We start from the raw sequence: 16,403 nt of genomic DNA on the forward strand, positions 1-16,403 counted from the left end.
AGCATCAGTCAAAGTTACTAAGATCAACATTGAAATGAATAATTCCAGTTCTGTACGTACAGGAACACAGCAGTGCAGTGTAAACTATAACGCTGTACACACAGCTAAGCAGAGGATAAGACTGTTACATTATATGGGATCTGACCTCAGAAACAGAGATGAAGGCAGCAGTCAGGCAAAATTGATAAAGTGCAATTTAGACAGCGATAAGGCATAAAATGATAATCAGAACAATTCAGGAAGTCAGGAAGCCAGAAGCCAGACAAGTCAATCTACAAGCCAAGTCACAATAGTAAACACAGGAGAAATTCATACTTATAAGTACACAAGGGCAAGGGATAATGGAGATGATAAATACATGCCAACCTAGGTGTGTGGATGTCTAATGGACATATCTAATAACATTCCTGATGCCCACACCCCTTCCAATAGACCAGATACTGCAAAATGACCCTTGCTGGATCTTTGTATTCTTCCTGTCCATCTACAATGACTGGATCTGGAACAAAGGAGCAGTGATTGTGATTGCACAGTAAGGAGCAAATTTATGAAGGAGGATCCAAAGTTGTACGTTTCTGGTAAATAACCAAACTCTATCTCCAACCATATATAAAGTAATTTGTCTTCTCATGCAAGCTGCCCGTGTGTTTCCAAAGAGGATTGGGTTCTCTCCCAAAAAGAGATGGAGATTACACAGGTGATTGTCCAGTGCCTGGAGTCCCTATGTTGGAATGGATGTGGGCTAAAGCCAATAGCTACAGTAGAAAGAGTGCTCCGTGTGGATTGCTGCGTAGAATTGTTTTGAGGAAACCTTGCCGAGGGTAGTAGGTCAGACCAACTGTCTTGGCAATTCTCAACAGCTTGAATTAACTAAGGATTATAATATGAAGAAAAAGGGCTCAGGCTATGCATATTTTACCACAAAAGGCTCTCCAAAAGCAAGATAGATTAACTCCCTCTACCTCATACAATCTCCCCATGCAGATCAAGAAGGCAGAATATTTCTTTTATGAAGCAGTAGCTACGGGATAGGACCAAAAGTATGTGGACACCCATCCTAATTATTGCATTTAGGTGTTTCAGACAAATCCACTGCTATTGAGTAAATTGACATGCCATCTCCATATTCCATGCCATCTCCATACTCAGTGGCCCTGCTCTGTGAACGTGCGTGGTCTACCGCTTGGTAGCTGAGCTGTTGTTACTCCTAGATATTCCCACTTCGCAATAATAGCACTTAGAGTGGACCAGGACAGATCTAACAAGGCAGAAATTTCATGAACTAACTTGTGGAAAAGGTGGCACTGTCAGAGAATGCCACCTTTTCCACAAGTTAGTTCATGAAATTTCTGCCTTGTTAGATCTGTCCTGGTCCACTCTAAGTGCTATTATTGCGAAGTGGGAATATCTAGGAGTAACAACAGCTCAGCTACCAAGCGGTAGACCACGCACGTTCACAGAGCAGGGCCACTGAGTGCTGAAATATGTACCTTGTAAAAAAACTCCTATCCTCTGTAGCATCACTCACTAAAGAGTTTCAAACTGCTTCTGGTAGCAACATCAGGACAAGCACTTTGTGTCTGGAGCTTTGGGACACAAGCCGGAGAGAACTATTTCAAATGGCAAGTGTCGGCTGGGATGTTTTAAAGCACAACACCACTGGAGGTGAAAATGTGTTCTCTGGAGTGATGCATTTCACTTAACTACCTGGTCTGTAGGACCAATCTGAGTTTGGCAGATGCCAGGGGAATGCTTCCGATCGTAATGCTTAGTGTCTACTATAAGGTTTGATCGATGGATTATTCTCTGGGGCTGTTTTTAGGGTTTGGTGCTGGCCACTTAGCGCCAATAAAAGGTAATGTTAATGTCAGCATACAAAGACATTTTAGAGAATTACATTATTGGCTCGATTATAGGTCGCACCCGATTATAGGCCACACCCTTAAAGTTTGGTGCTATTTTAAAGTAAAATTTATTTTTAAAGAAAAAATACACATTAGTGGAATGGTAAAACAGTATTTTACCTAATATACCGGAATACATGTACCGTATTTGCTCCATTATAAGACAGCCCCCCAAAATCTGAATATTAATTTAGGGAAAAAAAGGAAAAGCCTGAATATAAGATGACCCTATAGGAAAAAAGTTTTACTAGTAAATGTTCATGTAAACTACGTAAGCTATTTTTTTAAACAAAGCTATGATTGAGAAAAATATATTTATTGTTTTTATTTCCTTTTATTTTCAACCTACCCCCTAGTTATGCACATCTGCCCCCAGGCTTGCCACTCTGTCCCAGAAATGCCTTGTATCCCCTATATGCCACTGTGCCCCATATTATGACTTTTAACCCTCTAAATGCCACTGTGCCCCATTATAGTGGCATATAGGGAGGTATAAAGCATTTCAGGAGGCAGAGTGGCATTAAGGTGGTTTAAAGGCATATCATAGAGCACTCTGCATATAAAAATGCCTTTTAACCCTCTATACGTCACTCTGCCTCCTGAAATGCACCCCCCCCAAAGTTACCGGTGCTTCCGACTCCCTGGTGTGTTGTCGGGGCAGCGGGTAGACATCTATGCGATTTGCGTAGGCAACTTCGTCCATCGCGCATACACCCTCCGGCTGTCAGAGAGAATTCCCCCCAACGGTGTGGGGAACTCTCCTCTCTGACAGCCGGGGAAGGTCTGTGCAACGGACACAAACAACCCCCGCTGCTAACGGCACCTCCATCCGGCTGCAGCGGAAGTTGCCTACGCGAATCGCTGCCCCGACTACACACCAGGGAGTCAGAAGCACCGGTAAGTTTTGGGGGGGGGGTTACCAGACGTGTAGCGCTGCGGGGGATCTGGATCTTAGTCAGACCTCTATTTGAGGTCTGTTTATAAGACGACCCCGATTATAAGATGAGGGGTATTTTTCAGAGCATTTGCTCTGAAAAAACCTCATCTTATAATCTAGCAAATACGGTATTTTAACACTTTTGGTGTCTATTATGCAGTTAGTCGGCATATGTTATATATATATATATATATAAACAGAAATTTGGAAAACCAATAGCCATTTTAAGGCCCCCCTTAATTCATAATGCACCTTACTTATAGGTATTCCCCTCTGCTCCCCTGATATGCTTTATGCCCCCTGATATGCCACCCTGCTCCCCTGATATGATTTATGCCCCTTGATTCGCCACTCTGCCCCCTAGAAATGCCACTATGCTCCCTAGATATGCCACACACACACACCCAGACTTACCAATCCACCCCCAGACTCCCTGGTGACAGGGAAGCACCGGCGGAAGTGCTTGCAGCAGAGCTTGTCATCACGCAGACATCCACTGGCTGCCGAAAAGAAGGATCCAGGTCCCCTGCAGCGCTGCGGGGGATCTGGATCCTAACCCTGGTGCTTGCCTGCAGCAGTGCTAAATAAAAAAGAAAAAAAAAATTCCTTGTCTCAAGCGGCGGGCGATACAAATTGCGCATCTCTGCGCTAAACCCAGATTATAGGCCGCACCCCCACTTTAAAGACTTAAAGAGGGGGGAAAACAAGTGCGGCTGTCAGGAACCAGGTGAACAGGTCTGGTAGGAGCCCAAGTGGAGGGGATACAAGGGGCTCCGTCTGTACCCCACGATGCATGATGGCTTGGGGTTGTTACAGACAAGTGCAGGAAATAAACCACAGACAGAATACGTAGTTAAGATCTGTATTGCAGATGTTGTTAGGAATAACAGATACATTATTATCTTAGCTGGAAGCCCTCTGGATGGGGCGCACACGACAGGAAGCCCTCTGGATGGGGCGCACATGACAGGAAGCCCTCTGGATGGGGCGCACACGACAGGTAGCCCTCTGGATGGGGCACACACGACAGGTAGCCCTCTGGATGGGGCACACACGACAGGTAGCCCTCTGGATGGGGCACACACAACAGGTAGCTGTCACAACTTACCTCTCCGGAGAATCCATGTCAGGGCGCCGTTCCTCACATTTGCGGCATAGCAGCAAAACTAGTGTAGCTGCTTCTAGCCACATGTCTCCTAGCAACCTGCGTGTGAGTCATAGGAGGGGGCGTGCCCAGGCTGGGAGATGACTGGGGGTGTTGCTGTCTGAGCAATCTCCTGTGCAGTTCCGGGGGCGTGGCTAGGCGTGGCTCCTAATTTAAAAAGCCTGCTGGTCTGCTGCACTTTACCCTTGTGTGGTCTTTGAGTCTGACGTGCTGCTAGCTGCTCCTACTTTGTTTACTACTCCGTGTACCGAATCCCGGCTTGTCTGACTTACTCCTCTGTGTACCGAATCCTGGCTTGTTTGAGTAACTCCTCCGTGTATTGAATCCTGGCTTGTTTGACTAACTCCTCCGTGTACGGAATTCTGGCTTGTCTGAGTAACTCCTCCGTGTACCGAATCCTGGCTTGTCTGAGTAATTCCTCCATGTACCGAATCCTGGCTTGATTTCTTCACTCCGTTTTGCAGTTCCGGTGCTACCTTCTCTGTCCACGCTACTGCCATCTACTCCTCAGAGACTGCCTTAATTATTTTGCCTATACCCTGTCCTCTGGCTGCTCAATATCTCTTCGGCCCTGGGTGTTCCCTTTGGGCCTTCCCATTCGGTATCTCCCAGGGTGAAGTTGCGATTCTTCAAGTTTCGGGGTATAGGTACGTGACAGTAGCCCTCTGGATGGGGCGCACATGACAGGTAGCCCTCTGGATGGGGCGCACACGACAGGTAGCCCTCTGGATGGGGCGCACACGACAGGTAGCCCTCTGGATGGGGCGCACACGACAGGTAGCCCTCTGGATGGGGCCCACACGACAGGTAGCCCACTGGATGGGGCGCACACGACAGGTAGCCCACTGGATGGGGCGCACATGACAGGCAGCCCACTGGATGGGGCCCAAGGCTGGGACAAGTCAGGATCAGGAACTCAGGAAGCCAAATAGAAGTCAGGAACAGGTACACAGGGCCAAAGCAAAACGGTTCACTAACATCAATGCAAAGGCCCTGACTGAAGGGCTCAGCAGGTTTAAATAGTCAGGCAACAAGGTGCAGCTGTACATGATGATCACCCTGAGTGGTTCAGAGTGACAAAGGCGGCCACTAGTGGATGCTGACGGAAATGAGCAGCACAGAGGCTTGAGTATTCCAGGCATTGATTATTCCAATCCCTAAAGATTAGTAATAATGGTTGGGCCAGAACAAAGGGTAAAATCTGTCAATTTCATTGTTTACATAGGTTGTAGAGAGTACACCTAAGGTCAGATCTCTAGATGTGCTTGTTTCCTACTTTCTTTAAAAAGCACAAAATTATTATCTCTTGTTACAACAGTAAAGACACAGTCCTATACCACCTCTATGGTGGTATACATTGTCCCTCTGTAAGGGAAGTGGAACCGAGTAGTTTTTTTGTCTGTTTATTGTCTCAATGTGCCACAAATGAGATAAGATCTTCGGTAGGAAGTTCTTTAACTGTGAGTTCATCTTTTAATGTCTCATTTAGGCAATTAGTTATGACAGCCACTGATATTCCAACCTATATCTGTTGTCACAGTGCAGAATTCAATAGCACAATCACTTAATGATCTGTTGCCCTGTTGCAACGTAAATAGGCATAGTGACACCTTTGGAAGAAAAATTGAGATATTCAACATCCAATCACTTCCCCTGGAAGTTAAGTCCCGAGATGCTAGTGGCTGTGTAGATAATCAACTCTGCCCCTTGAGGATCACCAAAACCAAGGAGAGAGAAGTGAAAATAACAGCAACAGTATACCAATTTAGGGTCAGTACAGGCAGCAGTCAGATTGCAAAGGGTCGGACCAGGTAGGGATCAGGCATAATCGATTAGGCAGTACAGGGTCGGTCTAGGCAGCAATCAGGGGCAATCAGTAGAACAGGAAACCAGAAGACAGACAAGTTAAAATATAGGAAAGGAGATGTAACAACACAAGAGTGAAGTTGAAATGAGAGAACCTACATATTCCTACTTAGTGTCGTGATCACTTGACTGAGCACTGGAAGATCCGCCTTTTAATAAATACACAAAGGAAAGCATGCCACTAGAGCAGCAAATAACAGGATTAATGCAGTTGATGACACAGCGCGAGGTGTCCATCTATGTGATATAATGTCTGCCACTAAGGCATGCAAAAGGTGACTGCATATGAAAATGTTGACCTGGGTTTAACTCTAGGCTGTCTGTTCAAATACAGGGCTTAAAAATATCCATATGATGCCAAACTGCCCAATCACAAATCTAATGTTAAATATATGTCTAAATATATTTAGATATGCCCTTATTCATAAACAATTGGTATCAACCACAACATATTTCAAGTGTTACAGAAACCCCTGTCTAATTATAAACTAAGCTTTAGCTTCCCATGACCACTATTCTTTGGCAATGACCTAGATGCTATATTTGTAGAGAACTGTAACATATTTGGCAGCCATTTAGTTGTAAAAGATTGCAATCTAGGTTTGTAATTTCTTCATATACTATATCCCCCTACCTCACAGAAAATAATAAATTACACTATGCTATTTTGTACAACATGGCACATATAATCTAGAATCGCTTCTTTATTCATTTAAATAAAATCAGAGTACTGGCAGGTAGTCATTGAGGCCTTTCGCACCACCGACAGATATGCCTCTAGCATTTAAAACTTTGATTCAGGTACATGGGACTTTAGCAATTCTCTTATTCGGTTAAGATGAATATGCCGTCATGAACTGGCAGTCTTTATTGAAACTCATAGCTTTGAATGAATACACACATTTATTTGCAGCACTATCTATTCATTATAATTACACAAGATCAGTTTAAAGGCTACCATAACATACAGATAGCTGCTGGGCTGGATGGATTCTTTCATGTGTGTTTCCTTTAAATTTCTTACATTCTTTTTATTTTTATGGAACAAATTAAATAAACTTACCTCTCTATAGGACAACCACTCATAAGGCTGATTGGGTTTTCTGGATCCAAGACAAGGACCATGTTCTAGAGTAATAAAATTTTACTTTTACTTTATTATTGTTATGCTTAACTGACATACCCTGGTTTCAGGGAATGTTACATTTAACACAATGTCAATGATACACAATCAAAATCTGCATTGTCCACAGCTTAGATTCAAAAAGGATTTCCCAAATAATATTGCCATGGGTAAATAAATACGGTAGCTTAAAGTAGGGTGTGTGAATCACAGTGTTCTACAACCCCGTATTTTGTTCTTTCAATATGAAAGTGTTTTTTACCCATGAAATTGTTTCAAATGGATGCATCAAGCAGCTCTCAGTGGAGTATAGCAAGCTTAATTGTCACAACAATTACAATACGTTATGGCATAAGCTAAATTTAATGTAGGTCAGTGGAGGAAGCTCATGTAGGAAAGCTCAATTTATTTGCTCTGATAAGCAGATTGAAGCTTAAAATGCTTAGTACTGCATACTATATGAAGCTCTGAAAGAGCTAAATAATTCTGTTTATTTATACAGTTTTTTCCCATGACAGGTGCTTAATAAACTAATCATACAATGTTTGCAATATTTGTGTAATTTATGTCTTAAGAAAATTGAGAATATTTTTTTGCATGCAACATCATCATTCTATACATTGGCTCAATAATGCAATTTGAATGTAACCATTGCAGTAAAAATGTTAAATAAAACACACCCTCTGCTACATTACCCAACACCAAATAAGCAATTTATGCATTATTAGACCAAGCAACACCCCATAAGAGGGCTGTCAGGATTATTTTTTTTGCTATGGTGTTTTACATTTACCTTTTTGCATCATAGTTATCCTTTAAACATATCTCGATAATGATGCTTTTCATCTTATCACACAAAGAGTTAACTTTTTAATGGCACAGGATTGGAAACAGGAGAAGAAGATTTTTTTTCTGCTAAATGGGTGTCCAACACTGCACCAGACACCTTTCCTTTTCATATTAGGTATTCCCTGCCTTTGTAAATGAATTATTACACAGTTTTGGACAATTATATATATTATATGTATAGTATATTCACAGACTTAATTACTAGGTTTTTATAAATGCTTCTGAACTGCAGTACTCATTTTTCTTCATGCCAGTTTGTAATTAATAGTGGTTAGGAATCAGAAGAATTTCATGTCTATAATTGGTAATTCACAAATTATTATTATTTTTTATGTTGTTATTATTACTTTCTTTTCATAAAGGTATCATCTGGCATATGTGTTTTTACCAGATATGTGCAGTCCCCTCTGGAAAACCTCATACATAGTCCTTGCATCATCATAGTAATGTGTAAGTAGCTTGGGACCATCTCCTAACACAGAATGCCGAGCACCTCCACCTTCCTGGAATAGGTCAAGAAAATGGAAGAAATAATGAATAACATTAGCTTATAAATGTTAAATGATTAATAGAAAAGGTATTTTCAATGATATTTCTGAACCTACCTCTAAACTGATAACCTGTTTGTACCTTTCTTCTATGTTTTCCCAAACAAATTAGCCCAAGTTAACACATCACCTTCAAGAAAGTGTACAGAGGCATAATACATGCCATTGTGCAATGAAAAAGCAATGTGTATTGAGATCTGTTGACATGTTTGTGAAGGGAGCAGTTTATTAAATCACAAGCTGCTATAGCACAAGATATGTTATGGTCAACACTCTATGTAGGGGGTATAAGGACAGCAGGACAAGAACTTTTTTTGCCAGCGCTACTGGAATGTTTATTTGTATGGCATGTCTAGCGTATTCTTGGTCACTTGTGGGCACTGGTTAAATAATGAAGGGCTTTCGCCACTTTTGAACATATAATACTAATTATATTTATACTTTTATCTGCACAATAAATCACTATATGTTTATTTTGGTGTCACTGTTTTTACTTTAACCCCTTGGCTGCTAAGCCATTTCACACCCTGGTGCTAAGCTAGTTTTCGGCATTTTGGTGCATCTCACGTTTAAACGTGTTTCAAGTAGATTTCTTGGGAATAAACTATACAAACCATATATTGTTTTTTTCAGCACACCCAGCAGATTCCAAATATACCATTTTTATATGTGTATGTCTCATTAGGTTTGCAAAATACAACCAAAAATGGAAAAAAAGTGTAATTTTTCACTTCCAACTCAATAAAAACTAGTTCGTAATGTTATTTTTCTAAACTCTAATATCAAAACCTGTGTTGCTAAATATTTTTAGTAGGTAACCGGTCTAAAATAAACAGACATTGAGAACAGTAGACTGTGTTTTTCTAATATTTTATTGCTAAAAGTTAAATTTATTAGACTATCACAAAATACATCTTTAAATTTAATGCATGGCTGCCGTCAATTAAACAGCTCTAGCTGCCCGGGATGTTAAAATATGCCAACAAAACTATATATTTTTAGAAACTACACCCCCAGCCGCAGCAAATGAGGTCTTATTTGTATTTGTATCACATATCTGACTTGCACAACAAATAAGTGAATATCACACAAATAAAAATAAAAAATAAATAAAATTAAAAGCGACAAGTTCATTTATGTCTTCCGCACTCCAGGTTTGTCCTAGAAACACATGCAGCCCCTCATTTGATGCGCCAAGGGGTGTAGTTTCTGAAAATATATACTTTATGTACCATAATTTAACTTCCCAGCTGTCTAGAGCTGTCTAATTGCAGCCATCACCCCTAAATGTTTTAAGACAATTTTTTAACAAGATTCTCCAATCTGCCATATCTGAAGTTAAAGTGGTCAAGACATCTGGGAAGTTAAATTAGGGTATATAAAGTACACATTTCAAGAAACTACACCCCTTGAAGCTTCAAATGAGGGGTTACATGTATTTCTAGGACAAAAGTTAAGTTCACAGATAATGATGGAATATGTCGCTTTGGCTAGAAAATAGGTTTTTTCTAACCATAGCAACATGTTCATTTGTGTCTTGCGCACTCCAGGTTTGTCCTAGAAACACACGCAGCCCCTCATTTGATGCGCCGAGGGGTGTAGTTTTTGAAAATATGTACTTTTTGTGCCATAATTTAACTTCCTACGTGAGCAGTAATGCCACGTCAAGGCTTCAACCCTAATTACTGACCATTCACACGCTTTTCATATCTCCATTCACTCGCAGAAGCACACACCATACTTTCCATACATTCACTCGCAGAAGCACACACACCATTCTTTCCCCTAACAATCCCAAAGAGATGATGGTAAAGGGAGAAAAAAATCACTTTTACAGCAAAAATAAGTTTTGCAGTAAAAATGCAAGGGGCTCCAGGGATGACATGGTTAACTTACGTACTACAGGCTATACGGCTGATTTTTGCAGTTCATCTGGATTTCAAAAATTGCCTTCCTCTACCATTGGCTAAATTTAACCCCATGATCAAAGGGATCATGGGGTTAAAATTTAGTATCGGCCATTTTTAAAAAGGGAATGTGACTTTTCATAGCTATATGATCGCTGTGGTAACATTGGCTACCACAGTGATCATTTAGCTAGAATACTTAAACTTTTTTTTTTTTTAAAGTTAAACCAGTTTATGTTTAGATAATTTAATTTGGGGGTCTCTAGGCAATTTTGATCTTTATTTATCTGCCTTTAGAGACCCCCAAATATTTTTTTTTACTTTTTTGTACATTTTTATTTTTTTAACATAATATTTTTTATTCTTTTTTTACAAGCATTATACCGTTGGAAAGGTGAGGCGATTACCTTTCCAACGGTATATGTTGGGGGTCTGTAGCTGCTCAGATGCCTGAGATACAGGCATCTAAGCAGCATGCCCCCATACCGTGAAAACTGACAATTGTCAGTTTTCAATAAAGTTACGCGGTGACGTCATCGCGTCATTACGCGCGACGTCACCGGCCGGATCGGGTGGTCCCAGTGATGCCCTTCAAAATGAGGGGCAGATCGCCGGGGTAGGTGGTGATGGGGGTCCACAGAGCCCCATCAAGGTAGGAGAGTGCTAGCGACGGCATGGTGCCGTCGTTAGCACCTGACTGGGACTGCTAGCGACGGCACCATGCCGTCGTTAGCAGTCAAGGGGTTAATTCAAAATCTAAGGAAAACAGTGACCTTCACAGCACTTCTGTTACAGTGTTCCATGGCTGTCACTGCAACTTCTGGAGGAAATCTAGTCCCCAAATACTATTTTTGATTCATATATTTCAATGAGTAGCTCTATAATGTAACAATACAAATTGTAGTTGGACTACAAAAAAAAAATCATATGAAGGTTTGGGCTCAAGTAAAACATAAAATAAGGAGATATCTTGAGAGGCAAAACACCATAGCTGCCTGTCATCTTAGCTCCTTACGGGCTTGAAAAATATTTCTAATCATGCCCTGGGCATCTTAAACAAAATCAGATGAGGGAAGACCCAGTGCCATTTCCTCAAGTCTTATACACAGTACAAACATACACGTGTGTGTGTGAATATGTATGTGTGAGGGGGAGAAAGAGGATTAAAATATAAAAGGCAGCTAAGCAAAGAAAAAAGATAAAAGGAAGAATAGAATGGAACAGGAAAAAAATAGAATAGGGGAGAAAAACAGAAAGAGGCAGAAAGCAGATAAAAAAGTGAAAAAGAGTGCCTGGCTTGCTAAAGGCAATTAAACCAGACAAGGGGCCCTTCCTGTATATTTGTTCCCGGGCCAAAAAACTCTTAATGTGGCCGTGCACAGTACTATGATTGTGTGTTAACTTCTTTATTTTAGCCTATACACCTACTGGTGCTCAACCTATTGTGCCGTTTGCTTAGATATTGAGCAGCAACAAGAAGCCAGATGGGTCATAGGGAATATTCTCTCATCTTTAAATGTAAATCCTTAGGGACTAAAGATGAGCCAGGGTCATAGGTGTAAATATGTAGAAAACCTGTACCAGAATGAAGATTTGTTTGAAAACGTGGGCTGAACCAGCAGCCTGGATTTTATCCTGAGTCATAATTTCACACAACTGTATAATTCATGATTGCAAATGGAAAGGTAATACAGTTAGATCGACACAATTTACTTTTAATAAATCAGTTGGATCTCTCACCTCTACTTCCTTGGATTGTATCTTGAGGTCGCATGGTGGCTTCACTGCTTTGGGGCGATTGGCAAGCCAATATGTTATGACTGCAGCAAATGCACCTATTCCCACAAGAGTGGTTGCAGGCACACTTTTAAGAAACTGGCTAAAATCATCAAATTCCAGTATCCTCAAACTCTGCAAGATCTCTTGTGCCTGCATTTTCTCCAGTATTGAAAAAGCCAACTCTGTAAGATTCAAGGGTCAGGAAACTGGTATTAACAGTTATTGGTCAAATCAGAGATATGTGAGAAGGCAAGTGTACACATGAATATAAAAGGAAACAAATAAAAAAGTTAGTTTTGTAAATACAAAATTACCAAATGTTTAATTACAAAATGACTGTAGATGAAGAAGAAATTGGTCTTCAGACAAAAATTTATTTTATCTCATGCAAGCCTGCTCATTCGAAGAGCATTTCATTAAATATAATACGCCTGAGACTAGCTTAGCACACCGACATTTTTTCTTTTCTGTTTGCACATATTTGAGGTTGTAGGCTACTCATCAGTCTGGTTGCAGCTTGCTGTCCTAGGGTTAATTTTGAGGAGGTTTAATTGCACCTCCCCCAACACATTAATAAGGTTTTAGTAGCAGTATAAACTGCTTTGTGTGCCTACTATGTAGGAGGTGAGAGTAGGTTCTCACGCTATTAAGAGTGTGCCTTGACATGGCGGGTGAGCTTTATTATGCTTTGGCCAATTTATATAACCAAGGCCCTGTCTGGCCGAAATGTTGCTTTTTTTTTTTTTGCTTTCTCTAAATAAAGTACCCTAAAGATCGGAAGCTGTTTGGAATGCTGAGATTCCTTAATTTATATAACCAAAACCTCATTTATATTAAGGTTATATATCTGTTGCCAACTTTATTAGGGTGAGAAGCGCAGATACTTTTTGTTTTTTTGAGTAAAAGAAAAATGAGCAATGTTAGGATGGCCAGCGGCGGGATCGCGAGGTCTCTGTCTTCCTGGTTCTGCCGCAGTGTGCGCGGCTTCATTGCTGAGCGCCGCATATGACATCATATACCGGCGCTCGGCTTGAAATGCCGGCACTGCGACCAAGGCAGAGGCCTCGCGGTCGCGGAGAAGAGTGAGAGGCGCCGAACGGTCGCTGAGAACTTATTCCTCAACCACCGCTCGGCGCCCCTCTCTCTCCTCCGGATCTGTTAAAAAAAAAAAAAAAAAAAAAGACGGTGTTTCAATTGGGGGGCCCCCGGGGGGCACAGCATGATGTAGGGAGGACCATGGCCCCCTCTGGCCCCCCCTGCCGACGCCACTGCTTATAGACTTGCAGGTGAACAATTACAATACAGACCTATAGACAGGATTACCAGCAGCAAGGAGCAGGGCTAAATTGTATGGAGAAATATTGTGGTGACTGACCCTATGTGCTAGTAAATGATAATATCAAAGAAACTGTATGACTGGGACACAGGTCTACCTACGTCTAGATGACATTTAAATCTTGCAGTGTCTTTTTTAAGGCAGGATATGCCACCATCCTGGTTTGCACTGGGATGATACATATGGGATGATACACTGGGATGATATATATGATATCATTTTATTTTATGTATAATTTAATCTGAAATATTGGTGTGGATTTTCAGAATGTATTTGAGAAAAGTGATTTGCTGTTGATTTAGCATCATTTGAAGAGCTCAAATGTAATGCCTCTTCCTTGCAGCCATGGAGCTTTCATAACAGTGCATCACGTTCCAAGTCACATTTCTTTGATACTCTTGGATGCAGCACCCCCCCCCTTACACATCCATGCTATCACACACACTCATTCACAAACATTGAAATACTCATTCATTCCATTAATCACACATACTTGCTCAACTCCCCCCCCCTTAACTTAACTGCAGATCTCTCACTCGCAGACTTTGTGCAAGCAACTTCTCGGGCCCCGCCCTAAGAGGAAGAAGGAGGGGGGCAGAGTCATGTGACGACTCTGCTGGCTTCCTGTTCTCCTGCTGCCAGTACAAAAGACGCTGCTCGCGACCGAAGCACCGGTAAGCAGTCTGGCCCCAGCCGACATTTTTTCCAGCTCTTTGAGGTCTGACTAGAAGACGACCTCGATTATAAGACAAGGGGTATTTTTCAGAGCATTTGCTCTGAAAAAAACCTTTTCTTATAATCGAGCAAATACGATAATTTGTATATAAATATGAATATATAAGTCTCTAGTCATTATGATGAAATTGCCTTTAACACATAAATAATGGTTTGTGTCTGTTATCAGATGGAGGTGGACTAGCCATACAAAGTCTTAGTCTAAACACTGATTGAATGAAAAATAATATCACTGATAGCAGGAGAGGGGGCTAGGAAAGAAGGCAAAGTAGGTAAGAAGGGGTGCTATTTTAAGGGCTTTGTTTAAAGTATTAGGAAAAAATCTGTTAACACTCAATTTAAATGTTGCTAGACAATTAGCATCTCAGCAGCTACAGATAATGCAAGTTTTAAGAAAATCAAAAATATATTTCTTGATTGCATTGTTAAGTCCTCTTGAAAAAAAGAGTTACCAGTACTTAACACATCCCAATTAAAGCACTGACACGCTGTGTTAAGCAGACGACGTGTGGAAGATTATGTTGTCTACAATGAAGTCACATATCTATCACAAAGCATTGAGGGTTCTACCAGTAATTCCAATACTTATATACTTGTGTTGTATGTTTGCATAATGCATTATAATTTTCAAATTTCTATTTCCAATATTTGGTATTATTTTCTCTCTTCAACAGTAGTCGTATACACATTTATAACTATACTGTATGTTTCTTCCTCAAAGATAACATATTGGTGTGGTATCAGAGCTGACATGATAGTAAAGGGGGGGGGCAATATGCAAGGGTGTGGGGCATTAATTCACAATGGGATGCTGGCTGGGGGCATCACATAAATTAATATTAAAGGGGTCTGGGTGGTGCATAAATATACAATGTGGGGCTGGCTGGGGGCAATACACAAAGGGGCATCAGAGTGACCACATCGGTTTTCCAGGACACATCATTTTTATATATTGCTGTAAAAATATGTGGGGAATGTACAGACCCATGGAAGGGGACAAATAAGTCAGATATACACTTTATTAGGTACACCTGTTAGATTGCTTGTTACCACAAACAGCTAATAAGCCAATGACATGGCAGCAACTCAACATGGTCAAGACAACTTGCTGAAGTTCAAACCGAGCATCAGAATGGGGAAGAAAGAGGATTTAAGTGACTTTGAACGTGGCATAGTTGTTGGTGTCAGACGGGCTGGTCTGAGTATTTCAGAAACTGTTGATCTGCTGGGATTTTCAAGCACAACATCTCTAGGGTTTACAGAGAATGTTGATGTCTGAAGAGAATGGACAGGCTGGTTCGAGATTACAGGAAGGCTACAGTAACTCAAATAAACACTTCTTACAACCAAGGTATGCAGAATACCATCTATGAACGCACAACACGTCGAAGCACATGGGCTACAGCAGCAGCAGAAGTGCCACTCCTGTCAGCTAAGAAAGGGAAACTGAGGCTACAATTTGCACAGGCTAACCAAAGCTGGAAGACTGGAAGAATGTTGCCTGGTCTGATGAGTCTCGATTCCAGCTGCGACATTCAGATGGCAAGGATTTGGCGTAAACAACATGAAAGCATGGACCCATGAAACGTGTGCCTGACCCATCTTTTTTTTTTTTGTTTGCTTCAAGTCTGGAAAATAGGCACTTTGTGGTAGGGGCAAAGAACCTGCTGATGGGTGATAACTTGTCTCACTGTCTTAAATCCAGACAGGGATGCTTTCAAAACAGATTACTTTTTAGATACTAATGTCCAATGCCGTATCATGATCACTAGTTTGAACTGTGTAGATATAAAGAAGTGGATCCGGAAGTGATTATCCCAGAGATCCTGTGTACATATATCTACATATATTTAAATTTTACCAGGTTTTTTGCTAATGTGAATGAATTTGATTATGTGCAAAGGATCAAAGCTCAATAAGAAAAGGGCAACATGAACTTTAAATATATTGATGAAAATGTATCTTGCACCAAGTGTTATACTGCTCAACTTGGTATCCGAAAGCTAAACAAGTTTGTTTTTCAGAACTAAAACCACATGGTGTCAAAATTACCAGTGAAAACTGGTACGTTGGGAGAACCATAGCGGAGCTTTGAAAGTACATTTAATGTCATTGTATTTGTCTGCATATGACATTACTTCACTAGATATCCGAAATAGCTTTAAGGCTTGGAATTTTATATTTGGAAAATACAAATTGTGCTAGAAACATTTCTAAATGTAAGATCCCCATAGTGTGCCCTTTTCTTTAAAAC

At 40.9% G+C, this 16,403-nt stretch overlaps 2 protein-coding genes across 4 annotated transcripts in view; one reads left to right on the forward strand and one right to left on the reverse strand.

Moving 5' to 3' along the window:
- ACSL6 (acyl-CoA synthetase long chain family member 6) overlaps positions 1 to 16,403 on the reverse strand; it is a 147,562-nt gene that overhangs the window by 40,446 nt on the left and 90,713 nt on the right. For all 3 annotated transcript variants that reach the window (XM_053461941.1, XM_053461942.1, XM_053461943.1), the window contains exons 2-4: positions 12,040 to 12,260; positions 8,233 to 8,347; positions 6,936 to 7,000 (exon numbers count right to left, since the gene is read on the reverse strand). In XM_053461941.1, the coding sequence (XP_053317916.1) occupies positions 6,936 to 7,000; positions 8,233 to 8,347; positions 12,040 to 12,260 (401 nt within the window). The remainder of the gene's footprint in view (positions 1 to 6,935; positions 7,001 to 8,232; positions 8,348 to 12,039; positions 12,261 to 16,403) is intronic.
- Positions 4,466 to 16,403, forward strand: part of IRF1 (interferon regulatory factor 1) — a 218,281-nt gene continuing 206,343 nt past the window's right edge. The window contains exon 1 of the mRNA XM_053461948.1: positions 4,466 to 4,469. The gene's annotated coding sequence lies outside the window, so the exon portion shown is untranslated. The remainder of the gene's footprint in view (positions 4,470 to 16,403) is intronic.

This window comes from Spea bombifrons, chromosome 4, assembly GCF_027358695.1.
Source record: "Spea bombifrons isolate aSpeBom1 chromosome 4, aSpeBom1.2.pri, whole genome shotgun sequence".
Classification (NCBI taxonomy): Eukaryota; Metazoa; Chordata; class Amphibia; order Anura; family Pelobatidae; genus Spea; species Spea bombifrons.